General features: G+C 35.9%; 1 protein-coding gene across 9 annotated transcripts in view; it reads right to left on the reverse strand.

Moving 5' to 3' along the window:
• The window catches only part of TANC2 (tetratricopeptide repeat, ankyrin repeat and coiled-coil containing 2), a 375,400-nt gene that overhangs the window by 137,471 nt on the left and 223,567 nt on the right, over positions 1–14,362 (reverse strand). For all 9 annotated transcript variants that reach the window (XM_047706886.1, XM_047706885.1, XM_047706884.1 and 6 more), the window contains one exon: positions 10,512–10,698. In XM_047706886.1, the coding sequence (XP_047562842.1) occupies positions 10,512–10,698 (187 nt within the window). The remainder of the gene's footprint in view (positions 1–10,511; positions 10,699–14,362) is intronic.

Raw genomic sequence — 14,362 nt, forward strand, 5'->3', positions numbered from 1 at the left:
TTAACCCGTAACCTTTTATGTTTTTTTGTGTTGTGTCTAAAAGAAGTTTTTATTTTTAAGTCCCTAATCAGATTTGGCTAAGACCTACCTGTATCTGTGTGGTCTTAGCCTGGTATATATCCCAGAAATATGCCCCCTTTCCCCAGAAAAACCAGGAAAATATTCAGCACACTGGACTACTATACCTTTACAGGTCTGAGAAAGTAGCAATGGAATTCACTATTTTCAGTATTTCAAGTAATTTATAAATAATATATAGCTAGTTAAAACATCAAACTTCTGCCAACATAGCTAGAATTATATCAAAGGTGACAACAGCAGTTACCTCATTTAAAAGGAAGCTTTGGCAGAAATACATGTTTGATAAATTAAACATGAGAAACTGCTAAATAACAAATAGAGTGATGCTGAAAAATTTTTCAAAACTACGGGATCTACCAACAAAAATTGAAAGCACTGATCAATGGTGGAAAGATTAACTGTGAGTTAATTTGTGGTACACAGAGATGGAATTATTCAGTGGCCTAAGGGCCCTACTTTAGTTTTATTTGATGCACAATGGTCTAGGATCTTAGGGGCACAGAAAGTAAAAAAAGACAACTGACACAAAATACTAGAAGTGAAATTCTCTAGGTAACTACTTCTACTTAAAGATTTTGTGCATATTTGCTTCATTGATGCTTTTCACTGAACTTGGTGACTTTTGGTTAATTCCATTCACCTACCGATCCAATAAATTTTTACTGAGCAACTAATATATAAATAAGATAGGTCCTAAATCCTTAATCATAGAAGGACAATTCTGTGACAAAAGAGGTCATACACAGAAAAATGAATCATAAAAGGAAATGCTATTTTTAATAACAATAGGCTAATGTCTGTATATTATCCACCTTTATGGATACATCCTATTTTATTCAACCATTCCTCTATGGTGAGACCTCATACAATTTAGGGTCATCAGGGTAACTAAAGCATCAGAGAATGCAGTAATATTTTCATGCATGCCAGAAGTTTCAAAAGCCCAAAGCCCATGCATGCAGTCTTTGTGCCAGATTAGCTGGGCCTAGATGAATTAAGCACTCATATGTGTAAAGTTTCTATGAATGGAGTTGGAAAGGAAGACACAGTTCCTCATTGAAAATATACGTATTTGTTTCCCTAATCTATCATTATTTCTAATAATGACCAGGTGGAACAAAGGATAGGAAGAAAATACTGAGTCTCAAGTAACTGAAGAGATTTTTCTGAGATCTCCATTTTCCTTCTCTGATACAGAAAAAATTGCTACCTCAGTATAAAGAACTATTTATGTGACACGTCTGTTGGTATTGTCATAGAGGCCAGAAAAGAGATAGTGTGAGGAAGAAGGAATCACAGGTACATAAAACAGGCTTGTTGTGAATAAAATTAACTCTCTATGCTTTTAAATCAGTTTTATTGAGGTACAATTTACATACTGTAAAATATACCCACTGTAAATGTACAATTCAATGATTTTTAGCAAATTTATAGATCAGTGCAATCATCACTATGATTCAGTTCTAGAATGTTTCCATAACCCCTAGAAGTTCCTTTGTGCCTGTTTGCAGTTAATTTCTGTTCTCATCCCAGTACCAGGCAACTACGGATTTGCTTTCTGTCTCTATAAACATGCCTTTTTTGGAATTTCATATAAACAGAATCACACAAGATGGAGTCCTTATGTTTGAGGTCAATTCATTCTGTAGCATTTATTAATAACCTCTTCCCTCTTTATTGCCAAAACAGTACTCCACTGTATGGACAGTCCACATTTTGTACATCCATTCACCAAGTGATGGATATCTGGACTGTTCCCAGTTTTTGGCTATTATGAATAATGCTTCTTTCTGAGACATGTTTTCATTTCTTTTGGACTTATTCCAAAGAGTAGAACTGCTAGGTCATCTGGTAAGTTTATGTTTACTTCATAAAGTAATACATGAGGACAATACATGAAGGTTCTAGTTTTTCCACATCTTTGCCAATACTTGGTACTTTTTTTTTTTTTGGTAACAGTCATTCTAGTAGGTGAACAGTAGTGTCCCACTGTGGTTTTAATTGCACTTCTCTAATGACTGATGATAATGAGCATTTTTTTCTGTGCTTAGTAGTTTGGTAAAATGTCTATCCAATGTCTTTTGTACATTTTAAAATTGGATTGTTTGCAAACAAAAAGCAGAATCAGACCTAGAGATACAGAGAACTGATGGTTGCCAGAGAGAAGGAGTGGGGGATGGAAAAATGGGAGAAGGGGATCCAGGCTTCCAGTTATGGATTTAGTAAGTCATGGGGATGAAAGGCACAGTTTAGGGAATAATAGTCAATGATATTGTGAAAGCACTGTATGATGACAGATGGTTGGTACACTGTGGTAAACACAGTATAAGGTATGTCATTCAACAATCATGACATTGTCCACCTGAAACTAATGTAACATTGTGTGTCAGCTATACTAAAATTTAAAAAAAAATATATATATATATGTATATATATAATAAAGTTGGTTTGTCTGTCTTCTATAATATTTTAAAACAGGACTAATTATTTATTTATTTATTTATTTATTTATTTTTTAATTTTTTATTTTTTCAGCATAACAGTATTCATTATTTTTGCACCACACCCAGTGCTCCATGCAATCCGTGCCCTCTACAATACCCACCACCTGGTGCCCCCAACCTCCCACCCCCCACCCCTTCAAAATTCTCAGATCGTTTTTCAGAGTCCATAGTCTCTCATGGTTCACCTCCCCTTCCAATTTCCCTCAACTCCCTTCTCCTCTCCATCTCCCCTTGTCCTCCATGCTATTTGTTATGCTCCACAAATAAGTGAAACCATATGATAATTGACTCTCTCTGCTTGACTTATTTCACTCAGCATAATCTCTTCCAGTCCCGTCCATGTTGCTACAAAACTTGGGTATTCATCCTTTCTTTTTTTACTAATTTTTTTTTTTTAAAGATTTTATTTATTTATTTGACAGAGAGAAATCACAAGTAAGCAGAGAGGCAGGAAGAGAGAGAGGAGGAAGCAGGCTCCCTGCTGAGCAGAAAGCCCGATGTGGGGCTCGAACCCAGGACCTGGGATCATGACCTGAGCCGAAGGCAGCAGCTTAACCCACTGAGCCACCCAGGCGCCCCTTACTAATTTTTTTTATCTTGACTCATTACTTTTGTTGATAGAGACTACTTTTTTTTTTAAAGATTTTATTTATTTATTTGACAGACAGAGATCACAAGTAGGTAGAGAGGAAGGCAGAGAGAGAGGGGGAAGCAGGCTCCCCGCTGAGCAGAGAGCCTGATGTGGGGCTCGATCCCAGGACCCTGGGATCATGACCTGAGCCGAAGGCAGAGGCTTTAACCCACTGAGCCACCCAGGCACCCCTAGAGACTACATTTTTAATGCCATATAATAGTTCTAGGTCATCTATCCTGAGACAGAATTATTTCAGAAATATGCACTGTTCTGTAATAATTAGGACCAGGGATTTTGAAGTCATACAGACCTGAACTTGAATCCCAGCTTTGCCTCTTTTACTGTCTATAATATGACCTGAGACCAATTATTTTTGAATTTCGGTTTTCTAACTCTAAGAAAGATTCTTACACTATTATATAAGACAGAGTTATTTTACAACTAGACTGGGCCATTCCCATGCTTATTTCTGGGGTTGCCCGGGAGTCTATTACTGATTCTTTGCCAAGATAACTAAAGATCTATAATTTGCTCTTTAAAGTTTTAAACTCCTCTTGCAGCCCCCAAGATTAGCAGTTTATTGACAACTTACACTGGAGGACTTAGACAACCTGACTTGGTTATGGGATGAGAGAGGCATAAAAATCTTCGCTATAAACTTCTGGGGAGCTCTTCTGAAACCAAGATTCCTCGTACAAATTTGGTCATTTATATTCTGGAGATAGAGCACATCCTGTTTAACAAAGAACTTGGAGAGCTGTACTTGGAAGTGTCTAGGGTCCTCTGCTTGTTTGCATTCTCCTTTACCTGCTATTCTGTATCTTTATTAAAAGACTTTATAAGCATTCTCTGTCAAGTTTTATGCATCATTTCAATGACATGACCCTGTGAAATCTTTACACCTATTTTCTTATAAGATCATTGTAACAGGGGCGCCTGGGTGGCTCAGTGGGTTAAGCCTCTGCCTTCGGCTCGGGTCATGATCCCGGGGTCCTTGGATCGAGCCCCACATTGGGCTCTCTGCTCAGCAGGGAGCCTGCTTCCGCCTCTCTCTCCCTGCCTCTCTGCCTACTTGTGATCTGTCCGTCAAAAAAAAAAAAAAAAAAAAAAAAAGATCATTGTAACAATTAAATAATGGTACTTGACTCAATGTTTGTACTCAATAAATGCTGGTTGTTACTATTAGGTCAATATGCAAGAAAAATGCTTTGTTAGGTCTCCTTGATCATTCTAATAAGCAGTGTCCAGATTTAACAAACATGCCATATTATAGCTATTGACATTTTACTTAGGGCTAAGTGATTAGAGAGGTGGGAAGAATGATGGAGTCATAGAACAATGAGTGGAAAAACTCAGTAGTAAAAATAAACCTGCACTTTTCTGAATACAGGTTGGGGAAAACATGAAAAAGCAATTCAAATGATCTAATGTTCAGTTTATGACCCAGAGGGGTAACTTTTTTATTTTAATTTTTTTGAGTTTAGTTCACACACAGTATTACATTAGTTTCAGGCACATAACACAGTGACTCAACACCTCTATAGGTTATGCTATGGTCACTGCAAGTGTAGCTACCATCTATCACCCTATAATGCTATTACAATATCACTGACTTTATTTCCTATGCTGTGCCTTTTATCCCCACAGCCTACTCACTCTGTAGCTGGAAGACTGTATCTCCCACTCCCTTTTACCGATGTTGCCCATCCCCATAACCCCTTCCCTCTGGGAGGTATGACTTTCAAGATGTGACAATCTGAATCAAATAAAGAATATACAACATCCCACTGGTCTACAGTCATACAGACCTGAATCTGAATCTTAGCTTTGCCTCTTACTGTCTTTGTGACCTGAGACTAATTATTTTTGAATCTCAGTTTTTTAATTCTAAGGAAGATTATTACATTATTAGATAAGGCAGAGTTATTTTACAACTAGACTGGGCCAACCCTATGCTCGTCTCTGGGGTTGCCAGAGTCTAATACTGATTCTTTTTACTTACTAATGTGAAACATTAGGAAAACATAATCACAAAAAATGGGCAAAGTCACAGATACTACATCTTTGTAGGTGTTAAGTGATATAAGGCTATAGGATAGAAGACCAAATTTGGCAACAAATTCAGGACTTAAAACATTCCAAGATTTGATTAAAAGAAATAACTCAAGAATTATACCATTCTGGAAAGAACTGTGACCTCCAAATAAACAAGAGGAAAAGCAAAATGGATCCACGCTTAAATTCATTTTGCTGTATAGCCATACCAAAAAGGACCATTATTAAAACTTAACACGAAAAAGGAATAGGATAGAAAAATGGTATCTCATGGAGGTTACAACTGTCAAGATTTTTGCTTGAAGTTATGTGTATATGTATCTATATATATAGATACATATACAGATAAATAGAGATATAGCTGATAGGAGATTATATGTCATTAGTGGTATCATCTACTAGGCACATACATAAGACCATTATACTACTAGAGTTATACCAATAAAATTAAAAAAGAGAGTCACAGATATGAAATTAACATGCAAATATCTGACAACTGTGTTGGTGACATTTCACCACATATATAAAAAGGGTTATGAATTTGAGGAGGGATGCTATGATTGGAGCAAAGAATGTTTTCTGTGGTAGAAATTAACTCACGTCTGGGCTGAATCGACTACACAGAATCAAGTAAGTCACAGTTATTTAAAATCTTCTAGAACCCTATTTTACATTCAGAATACTTAAAAATTTAGGAAGTCTGTATTTCTAGTATTCCAAATCTTGTAACTAGGATTCTACAAATTTTGGTCAACTATGCGAGTGATACAGCCAAGCACATGAATGGCTAAAATTCTGATAGCTCTAAGTGGAAAATAGTGCATCACAAAGGATCACACTGAGCTGACCTATCCAGGAATTTAAAATGTATAAATTAAAACATTTAATAACTTTTGTGCGTTTTTGCTAATAGGGCAGGATTTAAATACAGAGCACTAATAAACAACAGACCATCTTGGAAGTTTTGTTTGAAATAATGCAAGCAATACAAAATTTGGAAAAGCAGGTGTTTATATAATCAGAGGGGAAAATACTTAAAGAAAGTATATTTAACAGTTAAGGTAGGTCAGTCATGAGATTTCCAAGGTAATAACAATCTTGACTATTATTACTTATGTCACATTCTGTTTTCTTCCAACTCAAATTGCATTAAAAAAAAAAAGAAAGAGAAACAAAACATTTCTTAAGTTAACTGCTCATATATAATTTGATAACTGTTCTACAGTTGAAGTAATTTGATGACCAGATATTATTCTCAGTCTTCTCTCATAATTTTGTAAGCAAATGTTTATTTATATACATTAAAGAATGGAAGTTCATCATTCTTTAAATTACATCTATTACGAACAAAGGCACTTACAGTACAAGGAACACAATTTTGGAAACTTATCAGAAAAATAAAATAGAGAAACACTGCCAGCTATAAGACAAAGCAGGATCCTATTTTTAATTTTCAGAACATATGAACATTTACTCTGAACATCCACTGATGTGTTAGGTTTTCCCTTTGACAGGTAACTACTTGTAAACATATTTTGTCTGATCCATCAGCATCACCCCTTCCACTTGGATGAACACATTTCTATATGCAACATAGGGGATATGCAATGATAGACACTAACAATATCAACAAAAGAACCCAAGAAGAAGCATTGGCTGGGATTATAAAAGTCATTTTGCTAAAATTAATCATAAAGAGAATATAAGAGAACAAAACTAGTCAGTGGATAACTCTAATCTCTACTTTCAAAATCGAATAAATCCAATACCTATCTTGTACCTAACGGTCACTCTAAGCACTATCAAAAAAATAATGCAAAATACCAGGTCAGTCCTTGGGCCCTTCTCCTTCTCCCCTTTTGCTCTCCTTCCATTTGTAAACATTTCCTTAAACACTGACTGTGCTACCACATACCAGTTACTGGACCAGATGCTGCAGATACCGATGAGTAAGGCAATGTTTCTGCCAAAAAGAGATTAACAGTTGAATGGTGGAAAGCAGGTTCAAAAAGTAATTGTTAACCATGCATTAAATGCCATGACATCTATATGCTCAGGTGTTACTGGGAACATGAAGTAATAATATATACTGGTTAGGAGATGGAGTGGAAAATTGAAGGGAGGTGGTGGTTGCGGTAAGTGGCAGAATACTTAACAAAGTCTTAAAAAAATCCATAGGAGTCATTCATATGTGTGAGAGAGATTACAGGCAGAATGGTCAATATGAGCAACAGCACAGAGAGGAAAAAAACTAGAATGCATCAGGTAACAATAAAGTCTAATGTTGCTAGAACAATATATACAAAGCTAGAAATAGTGGGACAGATGGCTGGAGAAACTGGCCATGGTCAGGTCAGGAGGGCCTGGGCTTTATTTTATAGTAAAGGGGAGTCAAAGGAATGTTATAGTCAGACTTGATTTTCAGGTAGTTCACCATCTACCTTATAGATAACAGAATCAAAAGAGTAATTGGTTTTCGGTTAATTCACTTTGGTGGTTGTGTGAAAAATAGACTTGGAAGGGACAAGATGAAAAGCAGAAGTTTGTATTAATCTATGTCTAAGATAATGAGGACTGCCCAGACAATACTAAGAAAGACGAAAATAAAATCTAGGGATAAGAAATTTAGGGTGGGGGGAGGGAAGGTCTCCTCTCAGCTCTTTAGCTCAGGTTCCTGTGTAGGTAGTGAATATTTTGGACAGCTTTATACCAGTAAATTTGAAAAAGATAAAAACCATAACGAAGGAAAACTGATTCAAAAGAAAGAGAAAACTTAGAATGTCCTGTAGTATTAAATACTATATGAATCAGTAGTTAAGGGCTTCTGGGTGGCACAGTCAGTTGAGCTTCCAACTCTTGGTTTCAGCTCAGGACATGATCTCGGGGTTCTGGGATCAAGCTCTGCGCCAGGATCTGTGCTCAGTGGGGAGTCTGCTTGGGATTGTCTCTCTCCCTCTCCCTGGACTTATTCCCCCTCCCCACTTGTTCTTTCTCTCTCTCAAAAATTAAATAAATCTTTTTTAAAAAGTAGTAGTTTTAAAAAACCCTCATGAGTATCAGCTCCAGATTATTTTAATGGCAAGTCCTACTAAATAGTCAAGGAACTGATAATTCCAATCTTCCATAAATTATTCCAGAGGTTAGAAAAAGAGCGTACTCTTCTACAGTTTATTTCTCTATTTTATTTTGTTAAAACATTTAATCACTTAATGACTATATCTTCATAAAGACTTCTCATATAAATAAATCACAAGTTAGAAATTATGCTAAATCCTGAGGATGTATAAAAACTGTAAGACATGAATCCTGCCTTTAAGAAGCTTTGTAATAGGGGCGCCTGGGTGGCTCAGTGGGTTAAACCTCTGCCTTTGGCTCAGGTCATGATCTCAGGGTCCTGGGATCGAGCCCCACATCGGGCTCTCTGCTCAACAGGGAGCCTGCTTCCCCTTCTCTCTCTACCTGCCTCTCTGCCTACTTGTGATCTGTAAATAAATAAATAAAATCTTTAAAAAAAAAAAAAAGAAGCTTTGTAATAAGTTGTGAAATAAAGAAACCCAAGTCCTCCAACTTTGTTCTCCTTTTTCAAGATTGTTTTGGCTACTCAGGATCCTCTCAGAGTCCACTGAATTTTAGGATAGAAACACCACGTGTTTCTATTTGTGCAAAGAACTTTGTTGGGATTATGATAGTAATTTCACTGAATCTGTAGACTGCTTTGAGAAATATTATCACTTTAACAATATTAAGTCTTCTAATCCATGAACACAGAACATATCTTCATTTATTTAACTCTTTTAAAACTCCTTGAGCAGGGGCGCCTGGGTGGCTCAATTGGTTGGGTGACTGCCTTTGGCTCAGGTCATGATCCTGGAGTCCTAGGATCAAGTCCCACATCGGACTCCAGTTTGGGAGTCTGTTTCTCCCGCTGACCTCTCTCCTCTCATGCTCGCTCTCTCTCTCTCTCTCAAATAAATAAATAAAATCATTAAAAAATTAAAAAAAAAAAACAACAAAAAACTCCTTAAGCAATATTTTGTGTTTCATGTACTGGTCTTTGTTTAGTGTACTGTTTAGTGTAGAATTCTTTTACCTCGTTAAATTTATTCCTAAGTATTTTGTTCTTTTTGATGCTATAATAATGGAATTGTTTTCATAATTTTATTTTTGAATTGTTCATGGTTAGCATGTATGAAATGCTACTGGTTCTTGTGTGCTCATTTTGTGTCCTGTAACTTTGCTATTAAAATATTCTTTTCATCGGGGCACCTGGGTGGCTCATTGGGTTGGGCATCTGCCTCCAGTTCAGGTCATGATCTCAGGGTCTTGGGACTGAGCCCCATGTCAGGCTTCCTGTTCAGCAGGAAGTCTGCTTATCTCTTTCCCTCTGCCCCTCGTCCTCATTTGTGCTTACTTGTGCTCTCTCTCTCTCAGATAAATAAAATCTTAAAAAAAAAATTCTTTTCACTTACTTAATACTTATTTTAAATGAATAAATTCACATGTTAATATATATGCCTTTATCTAGTTGCATGGCATTAATATCTGCCTCACCAGCTAAATAAATAAATAGTTTGATTTGATAAGTTTTAGAAGGAAGCCAAATGAGGAAGATATATTTTCTTTATGCCTGGTCTTTTCAGCTTTTGTCATGTGTTGACCAACCTTTCCTCATCCCTTCCCTGAAACTTTTATTTTCTTTGGCCTTCCTCCAATTCTTCTATTTGTCTCACTACTTCTGTCCACGGGCTCATTCTCCTACCTCTAAGTTCCTGCTCAATTTGAACATGGCCTAAGATTCGGTGCTCATTCCTGTTTCCTTCTCTGTGGATTCCCTTTCTTCAGATTCCTCATTTCCCAAAATTTCACTCATTTCCATTTGGCTGACTCCCCTTAATGAGCATACAGTAAGCAATACATATATGAAGAACTGAGAACCTCAGCTCAGTGAGGAATGAACCTTTTCTGAACCACTTCTGTTGGCAGAGAGATGAATTTACAGGGAGCAGTAGACAAAACTTTTTCTATTCACCCCGTCTTTTATCAGGTAATATCTTTAAAGGAGTAGTTAAAGAGGGAGGGATAACCTTTATTTCTCTCTCCAGCATCATTAAAAAGGACATTTTGTATACATATTGCAACAATTCAAACACAGAATTTTTTAAAACCTTAAGTTTGTGTAATTATTTTAAAGAGGGGGAAAAAAACCCACAAAATGATTAATTTAAAAATCAACTCACCAATAATGCCGCTATCTCTGCTTTCAAGGGTAGAGGTTGGACTAGTAACAGCCCCATAGCTGCAGTCTTTGGCAGCTGCATTTGTACTGACTGGCGGGAGGGTGGAGCAGGGGCTACTGGCTGGTGGAGAGGCAGTGCTACTAGTCAAGGTGGAACAGGGACTTATCCGCTGAGTGATTGCTGAGGTCTGAAAAATTGGAATGAAAAACAAGATCAACTGATCGCTGTTAAAGTAAAATGTATCTTATGGCAAAACATACGCTTTGATGAGAGAAAGAACAAAATCTACATACGTAGCTTTTACATCAACTAGGTACTAGTTGCTTTCTGCCTTCTAGGGTAAGAGAGTCTGCATCACACAGTTAAGGCGCAACTTGATAAATTTAACACAAGCAGAGACTGTGGTCAGTTTTTCTGCCTAAGAAATTTCTAGCGACAAATATCCTTTATCACTGCCATGAATTCACAGAGGGATTTTTAATTAACTACAAGATGTCCTTGCTTTTTCCTATCAACAAAACTATTCTGAAGGCTTAGAATTTAGTCTTGTTAATATTTTTCTTCAGATTGAAAAAAAATATATCTGCAGCCAAGGAGAAATAAAAATAAGGCTCTCAATGCAAATAAACATTTTTTTTTAATACATAGGTGGCTACTCTAAGACAGTAAATGTATGCAGAGAATATGCCTTATCCTGAAAGTCTAACTAAAAAATAGATTAAAAAAATGTTCATTTAAAGCAAAACTAAATAATTTCTCTGTAGAAACTGATTATAGACTGAGATTGCTTTGTATCTTGAATGACTTTTATATCTGAGGTCACCTCAGTTTAAAGTTTTTGATGGGAAGGAATGAATAATCATCAAAAATATTGGTGGCAGGGACGCCTGGGTGGCTCAGTTGGTTGGACGACTGCCTTCAGCTCAGGTCATGATCCCGGAGTCCCAGGATCGAGTCCCACATCGGGCTCCCAGCTCCATGGGGAGTCTGCTTCTCCCTCTGACCTTCTCCTCACTCACGCTCTCTCTCACTGTCTCTCTCTCAAATAAATAAATAAAATCTTTAAAAAAAAATATTGGTGGCAATATATCTTGGCTTACCTAATTTAACAAAAATCCACTTTTCCTTAGCTCTTTCTACCCAAATAAATTGCCAAAATAATGAATAAAAGTATGTATTTTTTCAAACACTAAAAAAATTTTATCCTTTTTAAAATGGTAAGTTATCAGTGACAAAATTACTGAAGGAACACTAATGATACTATTTGACATCTTTAAATGTCAAATCTGAAAGAAATCTTTTGACTTCTTTACCTATAGAGTCACTATTCACATTCTCCCCACTAAAATTGAAGATTTACATTTAACAACTTGACTTGAAAATGTGTTAATCACTAAATACGAGAAAGTAAGGCTCTTTCACTCATCCTAAAATAAGTTTCAGATACAATCCCTTGTATTTAATCACATGTGTTGAATCCAGGTTTTGACTTTAATTTAAATGCTATAGCTAGGTCATAAAGGATACAGTCAACTTAAAGCACAAGTGACATTCTCAGAACCTTGCAATGAAGCAAATCTTTTCAACCGTATTAATAATATTAGGAACTGATTTTTGTTAGTCATACCACAATCTATGCCATTTCTCTTCTCTCTATGTCATTTTTTCTCCAGAGGATGGAGGAGTTTCAATTTCTTTGTAATCTCCTCTATTTTTATAAAATGATGCTGGCCTACCACAGCAATGAGTTTTAACTAGGCATGCAGGAGAATCACCTATGGAATGTAAAAAAGCAAGCTCCCCAATGAAACTGACAGATGTAGAACCCCACACCCCAGACTTAACTGAATCAGAATCCTCCCTAGTTAGAATCTAACATGGCAATTTTTAACCTCCTCACTCTCAGTTTAAAAAAATATGTGGGTAGATGAAATGAACTATACTAGGATTTTTTTTTTACATTAAATATATCTATAGTTATTCCATATTGAAAAAGTTCCATTTTGGTATGAATCTATTACCTCCATAGCAACTCATTTCCATTTTTAGACAAGATTCTCAGTCTGTTCTTTGAGAAAGGAAACTATATTATACGCATAATACAGCCAAAGTGGAGGTTAAGCCCAAACGACACTATTTTTACTACAAGTTGTTCTCTACAAAATAAAACTTGTATCACAGAATGTATGCTTTAAAAGCTTTAACTGTAAAAGCAAAGCTTAAAGATCAAGCCGTTTAGAAAGCAGAAATTTGCTCATGGCTTATGAATTAAAAAGCAGGCCTCCTCTTTATCTAAGAAGGCTAGTTAATGAGATACAGAAATCTCTTCTAGGCAGAGAAAGACAACATTAACAGTTCTCCATACTTTAAGCTAAAATGGACATCTAATTAAACCACTCCACTTTCAAAACCTTTCAGTCGTTTTTCAATTGTGTTCTCTGGAAGGATCCCAAACTCCCAGTCTGATCTCTTAAAGGTTCTACAATTTACACAAGGTAAGAACCTGATGATGGAATTCCTAAGTACATCCTACTACTTCAGAAATTCTGAGTGAAGAAAATATAATGGTTGGTTGAATATCACTTCAGTACTTTGTCTTTTGTAGAAAAACAATCCATACTGACTTTCCTGTGCTGGATTCTGTCCTTTCTAGTATAATTCTGAGGATGCCATTACCCCCAGGCCCTCCCAAACAAAGCAATTTATCTTTGTTAGCATGCTGATTAGCTTGGAAGAAGGTCACCAAATGAACATGATAACCTTAATAACCTTCCTAAGACTAAAAATTCCAATTCCAATGATCAATTTAGTCACTTCCTTCTGTAGCTCCAAGATAGTTTCATGGTATATTATATTCCAAGACGGTCATCATTATTGATATTTTACATTTGTTCAAAGCTTACAGTTTAAAAAATTTTAGCATTATTTCGTTTACTCCTTACCAACCAAATATAAGGCAAAATGAATATTATTTTCCCATTAAGAAATGTGAATAAGAAACTGCCCTCAAGAATGAAAGCTTTAACTTCCCCAAATCATAGTTTTTGCCATATATTTATATACTAATTATACTGCATAGTATTTTATACCTTTAATTTATATGGCATTTCACAGCTTACAAAGTAATTTCATATTCATGATTTACCTTGATCCTCACAACAATCCTGTCAGGTGTTATTATTTTATATTACACTGAAACAGTATGGTGCAGCTGTTAAGAACAGAAATTTGTAAAAGCAGACTGTCTGGATTTGAATACTATTCTATCACCTTGTAGCACCGTGCTTCCACTTTTTTATCTGAAATCTGGAATATCCAAGGACCCTACCACATTGGGTTGTAAGGAAGCTTAGACAAAATAGTACAAATAAAGCAATTAGTACAATGATTAGCATGTAGCAAGCATTTCATAAATGTCAGCTGTTACTACCTATGAAAAACTTAAAGCTCAGGGAGGTTAAGTGACATGTTCGAATTTACAAAATCATAGGTGGTAGAGTTGGAAGCAGGGCACAGATTTTTTACTTCTTTGTTCAGGGACTCTTCTGTTTTCTTTCCTTTGTTAACTGAAGTATAGTTGACACCCAAGGTTACATCAGCTTCAGATGAATAACAGTGATTCTGACAAGTTTATGTTATGCTGTGCTCACCACAAATGTAAATGACTATTCTATTATTAGAAACAACATGATCCTTGGCAAATTCTCCTACTGTAACATCATGTTCCTTGTTCATTATTAGAACACAGTCACGTTTTTAACTTGACACAAATATCAAGAAATAAAAAGTAAAAAATAAAAATGGATGTTTTACTTAAACCAGTATCAGAAAGGCCCTCAACATATATCATT

This window comes from Lutra lutra, chromosome 16 (assembly GCF_902655055.1).
Source record: "Lutra lutra chromosome 16, mLutLut1.2, whole genome shotgun sequence".
NCBI lineage: Eukaryota > Metazoa > Chordata > Mammalia > Carnivora > Mustelidae > Lutra > Lutra lutra.